The sequence below is a fragment of the Taudactylus pleione genome, unplaced genomic scaffold (assembly GCF_031769625.1).
Source record: "Taudactylus pleione unplaced genomic scaffold, aTauple2 ptg000861l, whole genome shotgun sequence".
NCBI lineage: Eukaryota > Metazoa > Chordata > Amphibia > Anura > Myobatrachidae > Taudactylus > Taudactylus pleione.
This window is the reverse complement of record NW_028285263.1, coordinates 208,658-223,521: the sequence shown is the minus strand read 5'-3', so window position 1 is coordinate 223,521 and position 14,864 is coordinate 208,658. Positions and strand designations below refer to the sequence as shown.

At 47.2% G+C, this 14,864-nt stretch overlaps 1 protein-coding gene across 4 annotated transcripts in view; it reads right to left on the bottom strand.

Moving 5' to 3' along the window:
* Positions 1-14,864, bottom strand: part of HSPA12B (heat shock protein family A (Hsp70) member 12B) — a 263,670-nt gene that overhangs the window by 105,248 nt on the left and 143,558 nt on the right. For all 4 annotated transcript variants that reach the window (XM_088458888.1, XM_088458891.1, XM_088458889.1 and 1 more), the window contains one exon: positions 1,796-1,920. In XM_088458888.1, coding sequence (XP_088315014.1) covers positions 1,796-1,920 — 125 coding nt within the window. The remainder of the gene's footprint in view (positions 1-1,795; positions 1,921-14,864) is intronic.

The window sequence follows — 14,864 nt, the reverse complement described above, 5'->3', positions numbered from 1 at the left end:
TGCCCAAATCTAAGAGGTGCAGGGATCACTTGATGTGACAGAATAACTATTACATTAGTTGATCAGGGAAAGTGATATTTAAATTATGTTCAGATTATTTCTTTTTGTAGATGAAACAGAATTTCACATTTTTTAGTGACTGTAAGTAAATTTACTGACCATTAGTAGCCCAGGCTGGCAGTACAGGGGAGCAATCTTTGCTCTCTTGCTTTTTGGGAACTGCAGGTCCCAGCATGATCTATTAGCCTCTGGCATGCTGAGATCTGTAGTTCCACAGCAGCTGCAGAGTTTCAACTTGAATTAAGATACTTTTGGCTATCCTGATCCACAGCCAGCGCTGTCTTCCTCTCCCTCCCTTCCCCATTACTGCTCTGCCAGCTCAGTCTTCCTCTCCCTCCCTTCCCTATTACTGCTCTGCCAGCTCAGTCTTCCTCTCCCTCCCTTCCCTATTACTGCTCTGCCAGCTCAGTCCTGTCCTCTCCCTCCCTTCCCCATTGCTGCTCTGCCAGCTCAGTCTTCCTCTCCCTCCCTTCCCCATTACTGCTCTGCCAGCTCAGTCCTGTCCTCTCCCTCCCTTCCCCATTACTACTCTGCCAGCTCAGTCTTCCTGTCCCCCCTTCCCCATTACTGCTCTGCCAGCTCAGTCTTCCTATCCCTCCCTTCCCCATTACTGCTCTGCCAGCTCAGTCTTCCTCTCCCTCCCTTCCCCATTACTGCTCTGCCAGCTCAGTCTTCCTCTCCCTCCCTTCCCTATTACTGCTCTGCCAGCTCAGTCCTGTCCTCTCCCTCCCTTCCCCATTGCTGCTCTGCCAGCTCAGTCTTCCTTCCTCTCCCTCCCTTCCCCATTACTGCTCTGCCAGCTCAGTCCTGTCCTCTCCCTCCCTTCCCCATTACTGCTCTGCCAGCTCAGTCTTCCTCTCCCCCCTTCCCCATTACTGCTCTGCCAGCTCAGTCTTCCTATCCCTCCCTTCCCCACCACTGCTCTGCCAGCTCAGTCTTCCTCTCCCTCCCTTCCCCATTACTGTTCTGCCAGCTCAGTCTTCCTATCTCTCCTTTCCCCATTACTGCTCTGCCAGCTCAGTCTTCCTATCTCTCCTTTCCCCATTACTGCTCTGCCAGCTCAGTCTTCCTCTCTTTCCCTTCCCCATTACTGCTCTGCCAGCTCAGTCTTCCTCTCCTTTCCCCCAATGCTGCTCTGCCAGCTCAGTCTTACTCTCCCTTCCCCCACCACTGCTCTGCCAGCTCAGTCTTCCTATCCCTCCCTTCCCCATTACTGCTCTGCCAGCTCAGTCTTCCTCTCCCTCCCTTCCCCATTACTGCTCTGCCAGCTCAGTCTTACTCTCCCTTTCCCCAGTGCTGCTCTGTCAGCTTGATCTTCCTCTCATCTCTCCTGCTCAACTGTGTACTTAATCGACATTGAATCAGGTCCTATGGCAGATACTATGCAGCACTTTATAGGAAGGGATCAGTGAAAGTCTAGTCTATTATATGACTGCTGTAAGTATTGGTAGCCGGTGGGCCAGTAGCCTGTCAGCCAGTAGCCTTTGGGCCTGTGTAACCCTGGGCTATAGGCCATAGCTTCTTCATGCAGTGAAAGTTTAGCCCTGACACTGAGCTGGTGCAGAGGGGTGCAGGTATTTTCTCCCATGTCACTGTTAGTGGGTCACTGTCACACTAGTTACTAAGCCAGGATGGGTGTGCTGGAGAAAGGACGCTCATTGGGAAATGGGCCTCGGATTAGGAGAATGATTAAAGAGACCACATCACAGCTGTTATAATCCTTTGTACAACTCACCTCATCATGTGAATAGCTTCTGGGTCCTTCGCAAAACTGAAGGCATAGCCGCTGGAGGTGGTGCCAAAGTCGATTGCCACAACCACAAAGAACCGAGAGGTCCTGGTCTGCCGGTGCACGCTTCTCTGTAACCAATGGCAACCAATGTAAATATATCTTACTGACAACAACCAGGAATATCCCTGACAACTGGTGTCTAATGGAGAGTGTCCTCGCTTACTTTTTAATATTATTAGTATTATTTTTTTTCACTTTTGTTCTTTACCTACTTCCTGTTCCTAGTGATAGACAACATCGTGTCTGTACATGGACCTTCCTCATTTGGGGGACATGGGGGCACTTGAGGGGGCGATATTTATTCTTTAGCAGCACAGACCTGAACGCATGTGGTGGTACGATGAGATTACGTGGTGGGTTTTCCGTAAGGTACATATGGTCGCATTATGTATTTGTAACGTGATGGGGCTATATAGCCAGGCTATGTATAATAGCATGGGGCGGTTACGTTGGCCGTGTAATGTATACATTGGGAACGTAGGAATTGACCTTTCGGCATGTGCTGTCAATCGTATAGGGTTATGTCACTTCAACAAAATAAAAAAAGAGAATACATTAACAATAAATTTAAATATAAAAAGTAAATAAAATAAAAATACTGCCTTCTTAACAAGTAGAATATCCATGGCCCCTGGGCCCAGACTGGCAATTTGGCGTTTGCCATAAGGGCAGAAATCCCTGAGGGTATGTACGCTGCTTAGCTGAGGTGCCCTGTACTGTCAGCGTACCAGGCTTGCCTGTGTGCTCCCTCTGCACCACTAACATTGCATTATTACATTATATAATATATCACTACAAGGCACACAATCACAAGCTATCTAACTACTGATAGACGTCTCTGTGACACCATTACGCTGAGTCCCTAATATGGACGATTCTTTCTATTTTACCCTTAAGTAGTTTTATTATATAAACAGAACAAAATCAATAATAATAATAATCCAGACTTAATACATAAGATCAGTGCCCAGTTGTGTGTGCGCATATACTATACTGTCATTAACCCCTGGCGTGAGCTTGGCACATATATATCATCATTATCTCCTGGTGTGAGCCTGGCGCATATACTGTCATTATCTCCTGGTGTGAGCCTGGCGCATATACTGTCATTATCTCCTGGTGTGAGCCTGATGCATATACTGTCATTATCTCCTGGTGTGAGCCTGGCGCATATACTGTCATTATCTCCTGGTGTGAGCCTGGCGCATATACTGTCATTATCTCCTGGTGTGAGCCTGGCGCATATACTGTCATTATCTCCTGATGTGAGCCTGGCGCATATACTGTCATTATCTCCTGGTGTGAGCCTGATGTATATACTGTCATTATCTCCTGGTGTGAGCCTGGCGCATATACTGTCATTATGTCCTGGTGTGAGCCTGATGCATATACTGTCATTTTCTCCTGGCGTGAGCCTGGCGCATATACTGTCATTATCTCCTGGTGTCAGCCTGATGCATATACTGTCATTATCTCCTGGTGTGAGCCTGATGTATATACTGTCATTATCTCCTGGTGTGAGCCTGATGAATATACTGTCATTATCTCCTGGTGTGAGCCTGATGCATATACTGTCATTATCTCCTGGTGTGAGCCTGGCGCATATACTGTCATTATCTCCTGGTGTGAGCCTGATGCATATACTGTCATTATCTCCTGGTGTAAGCCTGATGCATATACTGTCATTATCTCCTGGTGTGAGCCTGATGCATATACTGTCATTATCTCCTGGTGTGAGCCTGGCGCATATACTGTCATTATCTCCTGGTGTGAGCCTGGCGCATATACTGTCATTATCTCCTGGTGTGAGCCTGATGCATATACTGTCATTATCTCCTGGTGTGAGCCTGACGCATATACTGTCATTATCTCCTGGTGTGAGCCTGATGCATATAGTGTCATTATCTCCTGGTGTGAGCCTGGCGCATATACTGTCATTATCTCCTGGTGTGAGCCTGATGCATATACTGTCATTATCTCCTGGCGTGAGCCTGGCGCATATACTGTCATTATATCCTGGTGTGAGCCTGATGCATATACTGTCATTATCTCCTGGTGTGAGCCTGATGTATATACTGTCATTATCTCCTGGTGTGAGCCTGATGAATATACTGTCATTATCTCCTGGTGTGAGCCTGATGCATATACTGTCATTATCTCCTGGTGTGAGCCTGATGCATATACTGTCATTATCTCCTGGTGTGAGCCTGATACATATACTGTCATTATCTCCTGGTGTGAGCCTGATACATATACTGTCATTATCTCCTGGTGTGAGCCTGATGCATATTCTGTCATTATCTCCCGGTGTGATCCTGGCGCATATACTGTACTGTAATTATCTCCTGGTGTGAGCCTGGCGCATATACTGTCATTATCTCCTGATGTGAGCCTGGCGCATATACTGTCATTATCTCCTGGTGTGAGCCTGATGCATATACTGTCATTATCTCCTGGTGTGAGCGTGATGCATATACTGTCATTATCTCCTGGTGTGAGCCTGGCGCATATACTGTCATTATCTCCTGGTGTGAGCCTGGCGCATATACTGTCATTATCTCCTGGTGTGAGCCTGGTCATATACTGTCATTATCTCCTGGTGTGAGCCTGGCGCATATACTGTCATTATCTCCTGGTGTGAGCCTGGCGCATATACTGTCATTATCTCCTGGTGTGAGCCTGGCGCATATACTGTCATTATCTCCTGGTGTGAGCCTGGTGCATATACTATCATTATACTATCATTATCTCCTGGCATGAGCCTGGCGCACATACTGTCATTATCTCCTGGCGTGAGCCTGGCGCATATACTGTCATTATCTCCTGGTGTGAGCCTGGCGCATATACTGTCATTATCTCCTGGCGTGAGCCTGATGTATATACTGTCATTATCTCCTGGCGTGAGCCTGGCGCATATACTGTCATTATCTCCTGGCGTGAGCCTGGCGGATATACTGTCATTATCTCCTGGTGTGAGCCTGATGCATATACTGTCATTATCTCCTGGCGTGAGCCTGGTGCATATACTGTCATTATCTCCTGGCGTGAGCCTGGTGCATATACTGTCATTATCTCCTGGCGTGAGATGGCGCATATACTGTCATTATCTCCTGGCGTGAGCCTGGTGCAAATACTGTCATTATCTCCTGGTGTGAGCCTGATGCATATACTGTACTGTCATTATCTCCTGGTGTGAGCCTGACGCATATACTATCATTATCTCCTGGTGTGAGCCTGGCGCATATACTGTCATTATCTCCTGGTGTGAGCCTGGTGCATATACTGTCATTATCTCCTGGTGTGAGCCTGATGCATATACTGTCATTATCTCCTGGTGTGAGCCTGATGTATATACTATCATTATCTCCTGGTGTGAGCCTGATGTATATACTGTCATTATCTCCTGGTGTGAGCCTGATGTATATACTGTCATTATCTCCTGGTGTGAGCCTGGCGCATATACTGTCATTATCTCCTGGTGTGAGCCTGGCGCATATACTGTCATTATCTCCTGGTGTGAGCCTGGCGCATATACTGTCATTATCTCCTGGTGTGGACCTGATGTATATACTGTCAATATCTCCTGGTGTGAGCCTGGCGCATATACTGTCATTATCTCCTGGTGTGAGCCTGGCGCATATACTATACTGTCATTATCTCCTGGTGTGAGCCTGGTGCATATACTGTCATTATCTCCTGGTGTGAGCCTGATGCATATACTGTCATTATCTCCTGGCGTGAGCCTGGCGCATATACTATCATTATCTCCTGGTGTGAGATGGCGCATATACTGTCATTATCTCCTGGTGTGGACCTGATGTATATACTGTCATTATCTCCTGGTGTGAGCCTGGCGCATATACTGTCATTATCTCCTGGTGTGAGCCTGGCGCATATACTATACTGTCATTATCTCCTGGTGTGAGCCTGGTGCATATACTGTCAATATCTCCTGGTGTGAGATGGCGCATATACTGTCATTATCTCCTGGCGTGAGCCTGGTGCATATACTGTCATTATCTCCTGGCGTGAGCCTGGTGTATATACTATCATTATCTCCTGGTGTGAGCCTGATGTATATACTGTCATTATCTCCTGGTGTGAGCCTGATGTATATACTGTCATTATCTCCTGGTGTGAGATGGCGCATATACTGTCATTATCTCCTGGCGTGAGCCTGGCGCATATACTGTCATTATCTCCTGGTGTGAGCCTGATGTATATACTGTCATTATCTCCTGTTGTGAGCCTGGCGCATATACTGTCATTATCTCCTGGCGTGAGCCTGGCGCATATAATGTCATTATCTCCTGGCGTGAGCCTGGCGCATATACTGTCATTATCTCCTGGCGTGAGCCTGGCGCATATACTGTCATTATCTCCTGGCGTGAGCCTGGCGCATATACTGTCATTATCTCCTGGCGTGAGCCTGGCGCATATACTGTCATTATCTCCTGGCGTGAGCCTGGCGCATATACTGTCATTATCTCCTGGTGTGAGCCTGGCGCATATACTGTCATTATCTCCTGGTGTGAGCCTGGCGCATATACTGTCATTATCTCCTGGTGTGAGCCTGGCGCATATACTGTCATTATCTCCTGGTGTGAGCCTGATGTATATACTGTCATTATCTCCTGGTGTGAGCCTGATGTATATACTGTCATTATCTCCTGGTGTGAGCCTGGCGCATATACTGTCATTATCTCCTGGTGTGAGCCTGGCGCATATACTGTCATTATCTCCTGGCGTGAGCCTGATGCATATACTGTCATTATCTCCTGGCGTGAGCCTGATGCATATACTGTCATTATCTCCTGGCGTGAGCCTGGTGCATATACTGTCATTATCTCCTGGCGTGAGCCTGGTGCATATACTATCATTATGTCCTGGCGTGAGATGGCGCATATACTGTCATTATCTCCTGGCATGAGCCTGGTGCAAATACTGTCATTATCTCCTGGTGTGAGCCTGATGCATATACTGTACTGTCATTATCTCCTGGTGTGAGCCTGACGCATATACTATCATTATCTCCTGGTGTGAGCCTGGCGCATATACTGTCATTATCTCCTGGTGTGAGCCTGGCGCATATACTGTCATTATCTCCTGGTGTGGACCGGATGTATATACTGTCATTATCTCCTGGTGTGAGCCTGGCGCATATACTGTCATTATCTCCTGGTGTGAGCCTGGCGCATATACTATACTGTCATTATCTCTTGGTGTGAGCCTGGGGCATATACTGTCATTATCTCCTGGTGTGAGCCTGATGCATATACTGTCATTATCTGCTGGCGTGAGCCTGGTGCATATACTATCATTATCTCCTGGTGTGAGCCTGGCGCATATACTATCATTATCTCCTGGTGTGAGCCTGGTGCATATACTGTCATTATCTCCTGGTGTGAGATGGCGCATATACTGTCATTATCTCCTGGCGTGAGCCTGGTGCATATACTGTCATTATCTCCTGGCGTGAGCCTGATGTATATACTGTCATTATCTCTTGGTGTGAGCCTGGCACATATACTATCATTATCTCCTGGTGTGAGCCTGGCGCATATACTGTCATTATCTCCTGGTGTGGACCTGATGTATATACTGTCATTATCTCCTGGTGTGAGCCTGGCGCATATACTGTCATTATCTCCTGGTGTGAGCCTGGCGCATATACTATACTGTCATTATCTCCTGGTGTGAGCCTGGTGCATATACTGTCATTATCTCCTGGTGTGAGATGGCGCATATACTGTCATTATCTCCTGGCGTGAGCCTGGTGTATATACTATCATTATCTCTTGGTGTGAGCCTGATGTATATACTGTCATTATCTCCTGGTGTGAGCCTGATGTATATACTGTCATTATCTCCTGGTGTGAGCCTGGCGCATATACTGTCATTATCTCCTGGTGTGAGCCTGGCGCATATACTGTCAATATCTCCTGGTGTGAGCCTGGTCATATACTGTCATTATCTCCTGGTGTGGGCCTGATGTATATACCGTCATTATCTCCTGGTGTGAGCCTGGCGCATATACTGTCATTATCTCCTGGTGTGAGCCTGGCGCATATACTGTCATTATCTCCTGGTGTGAGCCTGATGCATATACTGTCATTATCTCCTGGCGTGAGCCTGATGCATATACTGTCATTATCTCCTGGCGTGAGCCTGGTGCATATACTGTCATTATCTCCTGGCGTGAGCCTGGTGCATATACTATCATTATATCCTGGCTTGAGATGGCGCATATACTGTGATTATGTCCTGGCATGAGCCTGGTGCAAATACTGTCATTATCTCCTGGTGTGAGCCTGATGCATATACTGTACTGTCATTATCTCCTGGTGTGAGCCTGACGCATATACTATCATTATCTCCTGGTGTGAGCCTGGCGCATATACTGTCATTATCTCCTGGTGTGAGCCTGGCGCATATACTGTCATTATCTCCTGGTGTGGACCGGATGTATATACTGTCATTATCTCCTGGTGTGAGCCTGGCGCATATACTGTCATTATCTCCTGGTGTGAGCCTGGCGCATATACTATACTGTCATTATCTCCTGGTGTGAGCCTGGCGCATATACTGTCATTATCTCCTGGTGTGAGCCTGATGCATATACTGTCATTATCTGCTGGCTTGAGCCTGGTGCATATACTATCATTATCTCCTGGTGTGAGCCTGGCGCATATACTATCATTATCTCCTGGTGTGAGCCTGGTGCATATACTGTCATTATCTCCTGGTGTGAGATGGCGCATATACTGTCATTATCTCCTGGCGTGAGCCTGGTGCATATACTGTCATTATCTCCTGGCGTGAGCCTCGTGTATATACTATCATTATCTCCTGGTGTGAGCCTGATGTATATACTGTCATTATCTCCTGGTGTGAGCCTGATGTATATACTGTCATTATCTCTTGGTGTGAGCCTGGCGCATATACTATCATTATCTCCTGGTGTGAGCCTGGCGCATATACTGTCATTATCTCCTGGTGTGGACCTGATGTATATACTGTCATTATCTCCTGGTGTGAGCCTGGCGCATATACTGTCATTATCTCCTGGTATGAGCCTGGCGCATATACTATACTGTCATTATGTCCTGGCATGAGCCTGGTGCATATACTGTCATTATCTCCTGGCGTGAGCCTGGTGTATATACTATCATTATCTCCTGGTGTGAGCCTGATGTATATACTGTCATTATCTCCTGGTGTGAGCCTGATGTATATACTGTCATTATCTCCTGGTGTGAGCCTGGCGCATATACTGTCATTATCTCCTGGTGTGAGCCTGGCGCATATACTGTCATTATATCCTGGTGTGAGCCTGATGTATATACTGTCATTATCTCCTGGCGTGAGCCTGGCGCATATACTGTCATTATCTCCTGGCGTGAGCCAGGCGCATATACTGTCATTATCTCCTGGCGTGAGCCTGGCGCATATACTGTCATTATCTCCTGGCGTGAGCCTGGCGCATATACTGTCATTATCTCCTGGCGTGAGCCTGGCGCATATACTGTCATTATCTCCTGGCGTGAGCCTGGCGCATATACTGTCATTATCTCCTGGCGTGAGCCTGGCGCATATACTGTCATTATCTCCTGGTGTGAGCCTGGCGCATATACTGTCATTATCTCCTGGTGTGAGCCTGGCGCATATACTGTCATTATCTCCTGGTGTGAGCCTGGCGCATATACTGTCATTATCTCCTGGTGTGAGCCTGGCGCATATACTGTCATTATCTCCTGGTGTGAGCCTGGCGCATATACTGTCATTATCTCCTGGTGTGAGCCTGATGTATATACTGTCATTATCTCCTGGCGTGAGCCTGGCGCATATACTGTCATTATCTCCTGGTGTGAGCCTGGCGCATATACTGTCATTATCTCCTGGTGTGAGCCTGATGCATATACTGTCATTATCTCCTGGCGTGAGCCTGGTGCTTATACTGTCATTATCTCCTGGTGTGAGCCTGATGTATATACTGTCATTATCTCCTGGTGTGAGCCTGGCGCATATACTGTCATTATTTCCTGGTGTGAGCCTGGCGCATATACTGTCATTATCTCCTGGTGTGAGCCTGATGTATATACTGTCATTATCTCCTGGTGTGAGCCTGATGCATATACTGTCATTATCTCCTGGTGTGAGCCTGATGTATATACTGTCATTATCTCCTGGTGTGAACCTGGCGCATATACTATACTGTCATTATCTCCTGGTGTGAGCCTGGTGCATATACTGTCATTATCCCTGGTGTGAGATGGCGCATATACTGTCATTATGTCCTGGCGTGAGCCTGGTGCATATACTGTCATTATCTCCTGGCGTGAGCCTGGTGTATATACTATCATTATCTCCTGGTGTGAGCCTGGTGTATATACTATCATTATCTCCTGGTGTGAGCCTGATGTATATACTGTCATTATCTCCTGGTGTGAGCCTGATGTATATACTGTCATTATCTCCTGGTGTGAGCCTGGCGCATATACTGTCATTATCTCCTGGGGTGAGCCTGGCGCATATACTGTCATTATCTCCTGGCGTGAGCCTGGCGCATATACTGTCATTATCTCCTGGCGTGAGCCTGGCGCATATACTGTCATTATCTCCTGGCGTGAGCCTGGCGCATATACTGTCATTATCTCCTGGCGTGAGCCTGGCGCATATACTGTCATTATCTCCTGGCGTGAGCCTGGCGCATATACTGTCATAATCTCCTGGCGTGAGCCTGGCGCATATACTGTCATTATCTCCTGGCGTGAGCCTGGCGCATATACTGTCATTATCTCCTGGTGTGAGCCTGGCGCATATACTGTCATTATCTCCTGGTGTGAGCCTGGCGCATATACTGTCATTATCTCCTGGTGTGAGCCTGGCGCATATACTGTCATTATCTCCTGGTGTGAGCCTGATGTATATACTGTCATTATCTCCTGGTGTGAGCCTGGCGCATATACTGTCATTATCTCCTGGTGTGAGCCTGGCGCATATACTGTCATTATCTCCTGGTGTGAGCCTGGCGCATATACTGTCATTATCTCCTGGTGTGAGCCTGATGCATATACTGTCATTATCTCCTGGCGTGAGCCTGGCGCTTATACTGTCATTATTTCCTGGTGTGAGCCTGGCGCATATACTGTCATTATCTCCTGGTGTGAGCCTGATGTATATACTGTCATTATCTCCTGGTGTGAGCCTGATGCATATACTGTCATTATCTCCTGGTGTGAGCCTGATGTATATACTGTCATTATCTCCTGGCGTGAGCCTGATGCATATACTGTCATTATCTCCTGGCGTGAGCCTGATGCATATACTGTCATTAGCTCCTGGTGTGAGCCTGATGTATATACTGTCATTAGCTCCTGGTGTGAGCCTGGCGCATATAGTGTCATTATCTCCTGGCGTGAGCCTGATGCATATACTGTCATTATCTCCTGGTGTGAGCCTGATGTATATACTGTCATTATCTCCTGGCGTGAGCCTGATATATATACTGTCATTATCTCCTGGCGTGAGCCTGATATATATACTGTCATTATCTCCTGGTGTGAGCCTGATGTATATACTGTCATTATCTCCTGGTGTGAGCCTGATGTATATACTGTCATTATCTCCTGGTGTGAGCCTGGCGCATATACTGTCATTATCTCCTGGTGTGAGCCTGATGCATATACTGTCATTATCTCCTGGCGTGAGCCTGGTGCTTATACTGTCATTATCTCCTGGTGTGAGCCTGATGTATATACTGTCATTATCTCCTGGTGTGAGCCTGGCGCATATACTGTCATTATTTCCTGGTGTGAGCCTGGCGCATATACTGTCATTATCTCCTGGTGTGAGCCTGATGTATATACTGTCATTATCTCCTGGTGTGAGCCTGATGCATATACTGTCATTATCTCCTGGTGTGAGCCTGATGTATATACTGTCATTATCTCCTGGTGTGAGCCTGATACATATACTGTCATTATCTCCTGGTGTGAGCCTGATGCATATACTGTCATTATCTCCTGGCGTGAGCCTGATGCATATACTGTCATTATCTCCTGGCGTGAGCCTGATGCATATACTGTCATTAGCTCCTGGTGTGAGCCTGATGTATATACTGTCATTAGCTCCTGGTGTGAGCCTGGCGCATATAGTGTCATTATCTCCTGGCGTGAGCCTGATGCATATACTGTCATTATCTCCTGGCGTGAGCCTGATGTATATACTGTCATTATCTCCTGGCGTGAGCCTGATATATATACTGTCATTATCTCCTGGCGTGAGCCTGATATATATACTGTCATTATCTCCTGGTGTGAGCCTGATGTATATACTGTCATTATCTCCTGGTGTGAGCCTGATGTATATACTGTCATTATCTCCTGGTGTGAGCCTGATGTATATACTGTCATTATCTCCTGGTGTGAGCCTGGCGCATATACTGTCATTATTTCCTGGTGTGAGCCTGGCGCATATACTGTCATTATCTCCTGGCGTGAGCCTGGCGCATATACTGTCATTATCTCCTGGCGTGAGCCTGGCGCATATACTGTCATTATCTCCTGGCGTGAGCCTGGCGCATATACTGTCATTATCTCCTGGTGTGAGCCTGGCGCATATACTGTCATTATCTCCTGGTGTGAGCCTGGCGCATATACTGTCATTATCTCCTGGTGTGAGCCTGGCGCATATACTGTCATTATCTCCTGGTGTGAGCCTGGCGCATATACTGTCATTATCTCCTGGTGTGAGCCTGGCGCATATACTGTCATTATCTCCTGGTGTGAGCCTGATGTATATACTGTCATTATCTCCTGGCGCGAGCCTGGCGCATATACTGTCATTATCTCCTGGTGTGAGCCTGGCGCATATACTGTCATTATCTCCTGGTGTGAGCCTGATGCATATACTGTCATTATCTCCTGGCGTGAGCCTGGTGCTTATACTGTCATTATCTCCTGGTGTGAGCCTGATGTATATACTGTCATTATCTCCTGGTGTGAGCCTGGCGCATATACTGTCATTATTTCCTGGTGTGAGCCTGGGGCATATACTGTCATTATCTCCTGGTGTGAGCCTGATATATATACTGTCATTATCTCCTGGTGTGAGCCTGATGCATATACTGTCATTATCTCCTGGTGTGAGCCTGATGTATATACTGTCATTATCTCCTGGTGTGAGCCTGGTGCATATACTATACTGTCATTATCTCCTGGTGTGAGCCTGGTGCATATACTGTCATTATCTCCTGGTGTGAGATGGCGCATATACTGTCATTATGTCCTGGCGTGAGCCTGGTGCATATACTGTCATTATCTCCTGGCGTGAGCCTGGTGTATATACTATCATTATCTCCTGGTGTGAGCCTGGTGTATATACTATCATTATCTCCTGGTGTGAGCCTGATGTATATACTGTCATTATCTCCTGGTGTGAGCCTGATGTATATACTGTCATTATCTCCTGGTGTGAGCCTGGCGCATATACTGTCATTATCTCCTGGGGTGAGCCTGGCGCATATACTGTCATTATCTCCTGGCGTGAGCCTGGCGCATATACTGTCATTATCTCCTGGCGTGAGCCTGGCGCATATACTGTCATTATCTCCTGGCGTGAGCCTGGCGCATATACTGTCATTATCTCCTGGCGTGAGCCTGGCGCATATACTGTCATTATCTCCTGGCGTGAGCCTGGCGCATATACTGTCATTATCTCCTGGCGTGAGCCTGGCGCATATACTGTCATTATCTCCTGGCGTGAGCCTGGCGCATATACTGTCATAATCTCCTGGCGTGAGCCTGGCGCATATACTGTCATTATCTCCTGGCGTGAGCCTGGCGCATATACTGTCATTATCTCCTGGTGTGAGCCTGGCGCATATACTGTCATTATCTCCTGGTGTGAGCCTGGCGCATATACTGTCATTATCTCCTGGTGTGAGCCTGGCGCATATACTGTCATTATCTCCTGGTGTGAGCCTGATGTATATACTGTCATTATCTCCTGGTGTGAGCCTGGCGCATATACTGTCATTATCTCCTGGTGTGAGCCTGGCGCATATACTGTCATTATCTCCTGGTGTGAGCCTGGCGCATATACTGTCATTATCTCCTGGTGTGAGCCTGATGCATATACTGTCATTATCTCCTGGCGTGAGCCTGGTGCTTATACTGTCATTATCTCCTGGTGTGAGCCTGATGTATATACTGTCATTATCTCCTGGTGTGAGCCTGGCGCATATACTGTCATTATTTCCTGGTGTGAGCCTGGCGCATATACTGTCATTATCTCCTGGTGTGAGCCTGATGCATATACTGTCATTATCTCCTGGTGTGAGCCTGATGCATATACTGTCATTATCTCCTGGTGTGAGCCTGATGTATATACTGTCATTATCTCCTGGTGTGAGCCTGATGCATATACTGTCATTATCTCCTGGCGTGAGCCTGATGCATATACTGTCATTAGCTCCTGGTGTGAGCCTGATGTATATACTGTCATTAGCTCCTGGTGTGAGCCTGGCGCATATAGTGTCATTATCTCCTGGCGTGAGCCTGATGCATATACTGTCATTATCTCCTGGTGTGAGCCTGATGTATATACTGTCATTATCTCCTGGCGTGAGCCTGATATATATACTGTCATTATCTCCTGGCGTGAGCCTGATATATATACTGTCATTATCTCCTGGTGTGAGCCTGATGTATATACTGTCATTATCTCCTGGTGTGAGCCTGATGTATATACTGTCATTATCTCCTGGTGTGAGCCTGGCGCATATACTGTCATTATTTCCTGGTGTGAGCCTGGCGCATATACTGTCATGATCTCCTGGCGTGAGCCTGGCGCATATACTGTCATTATCTCCTGGCGTGAGCCTGGCGCATATACTGTCATTATCTCCGGTTGTGAGCCTGGCGCATATACTGTCATTATCTCCTGGTGTGAGCCTGGCGCATATACTGTCATTATCTCCTGGTGTGAGCCTGGCGCATATACTGTCATT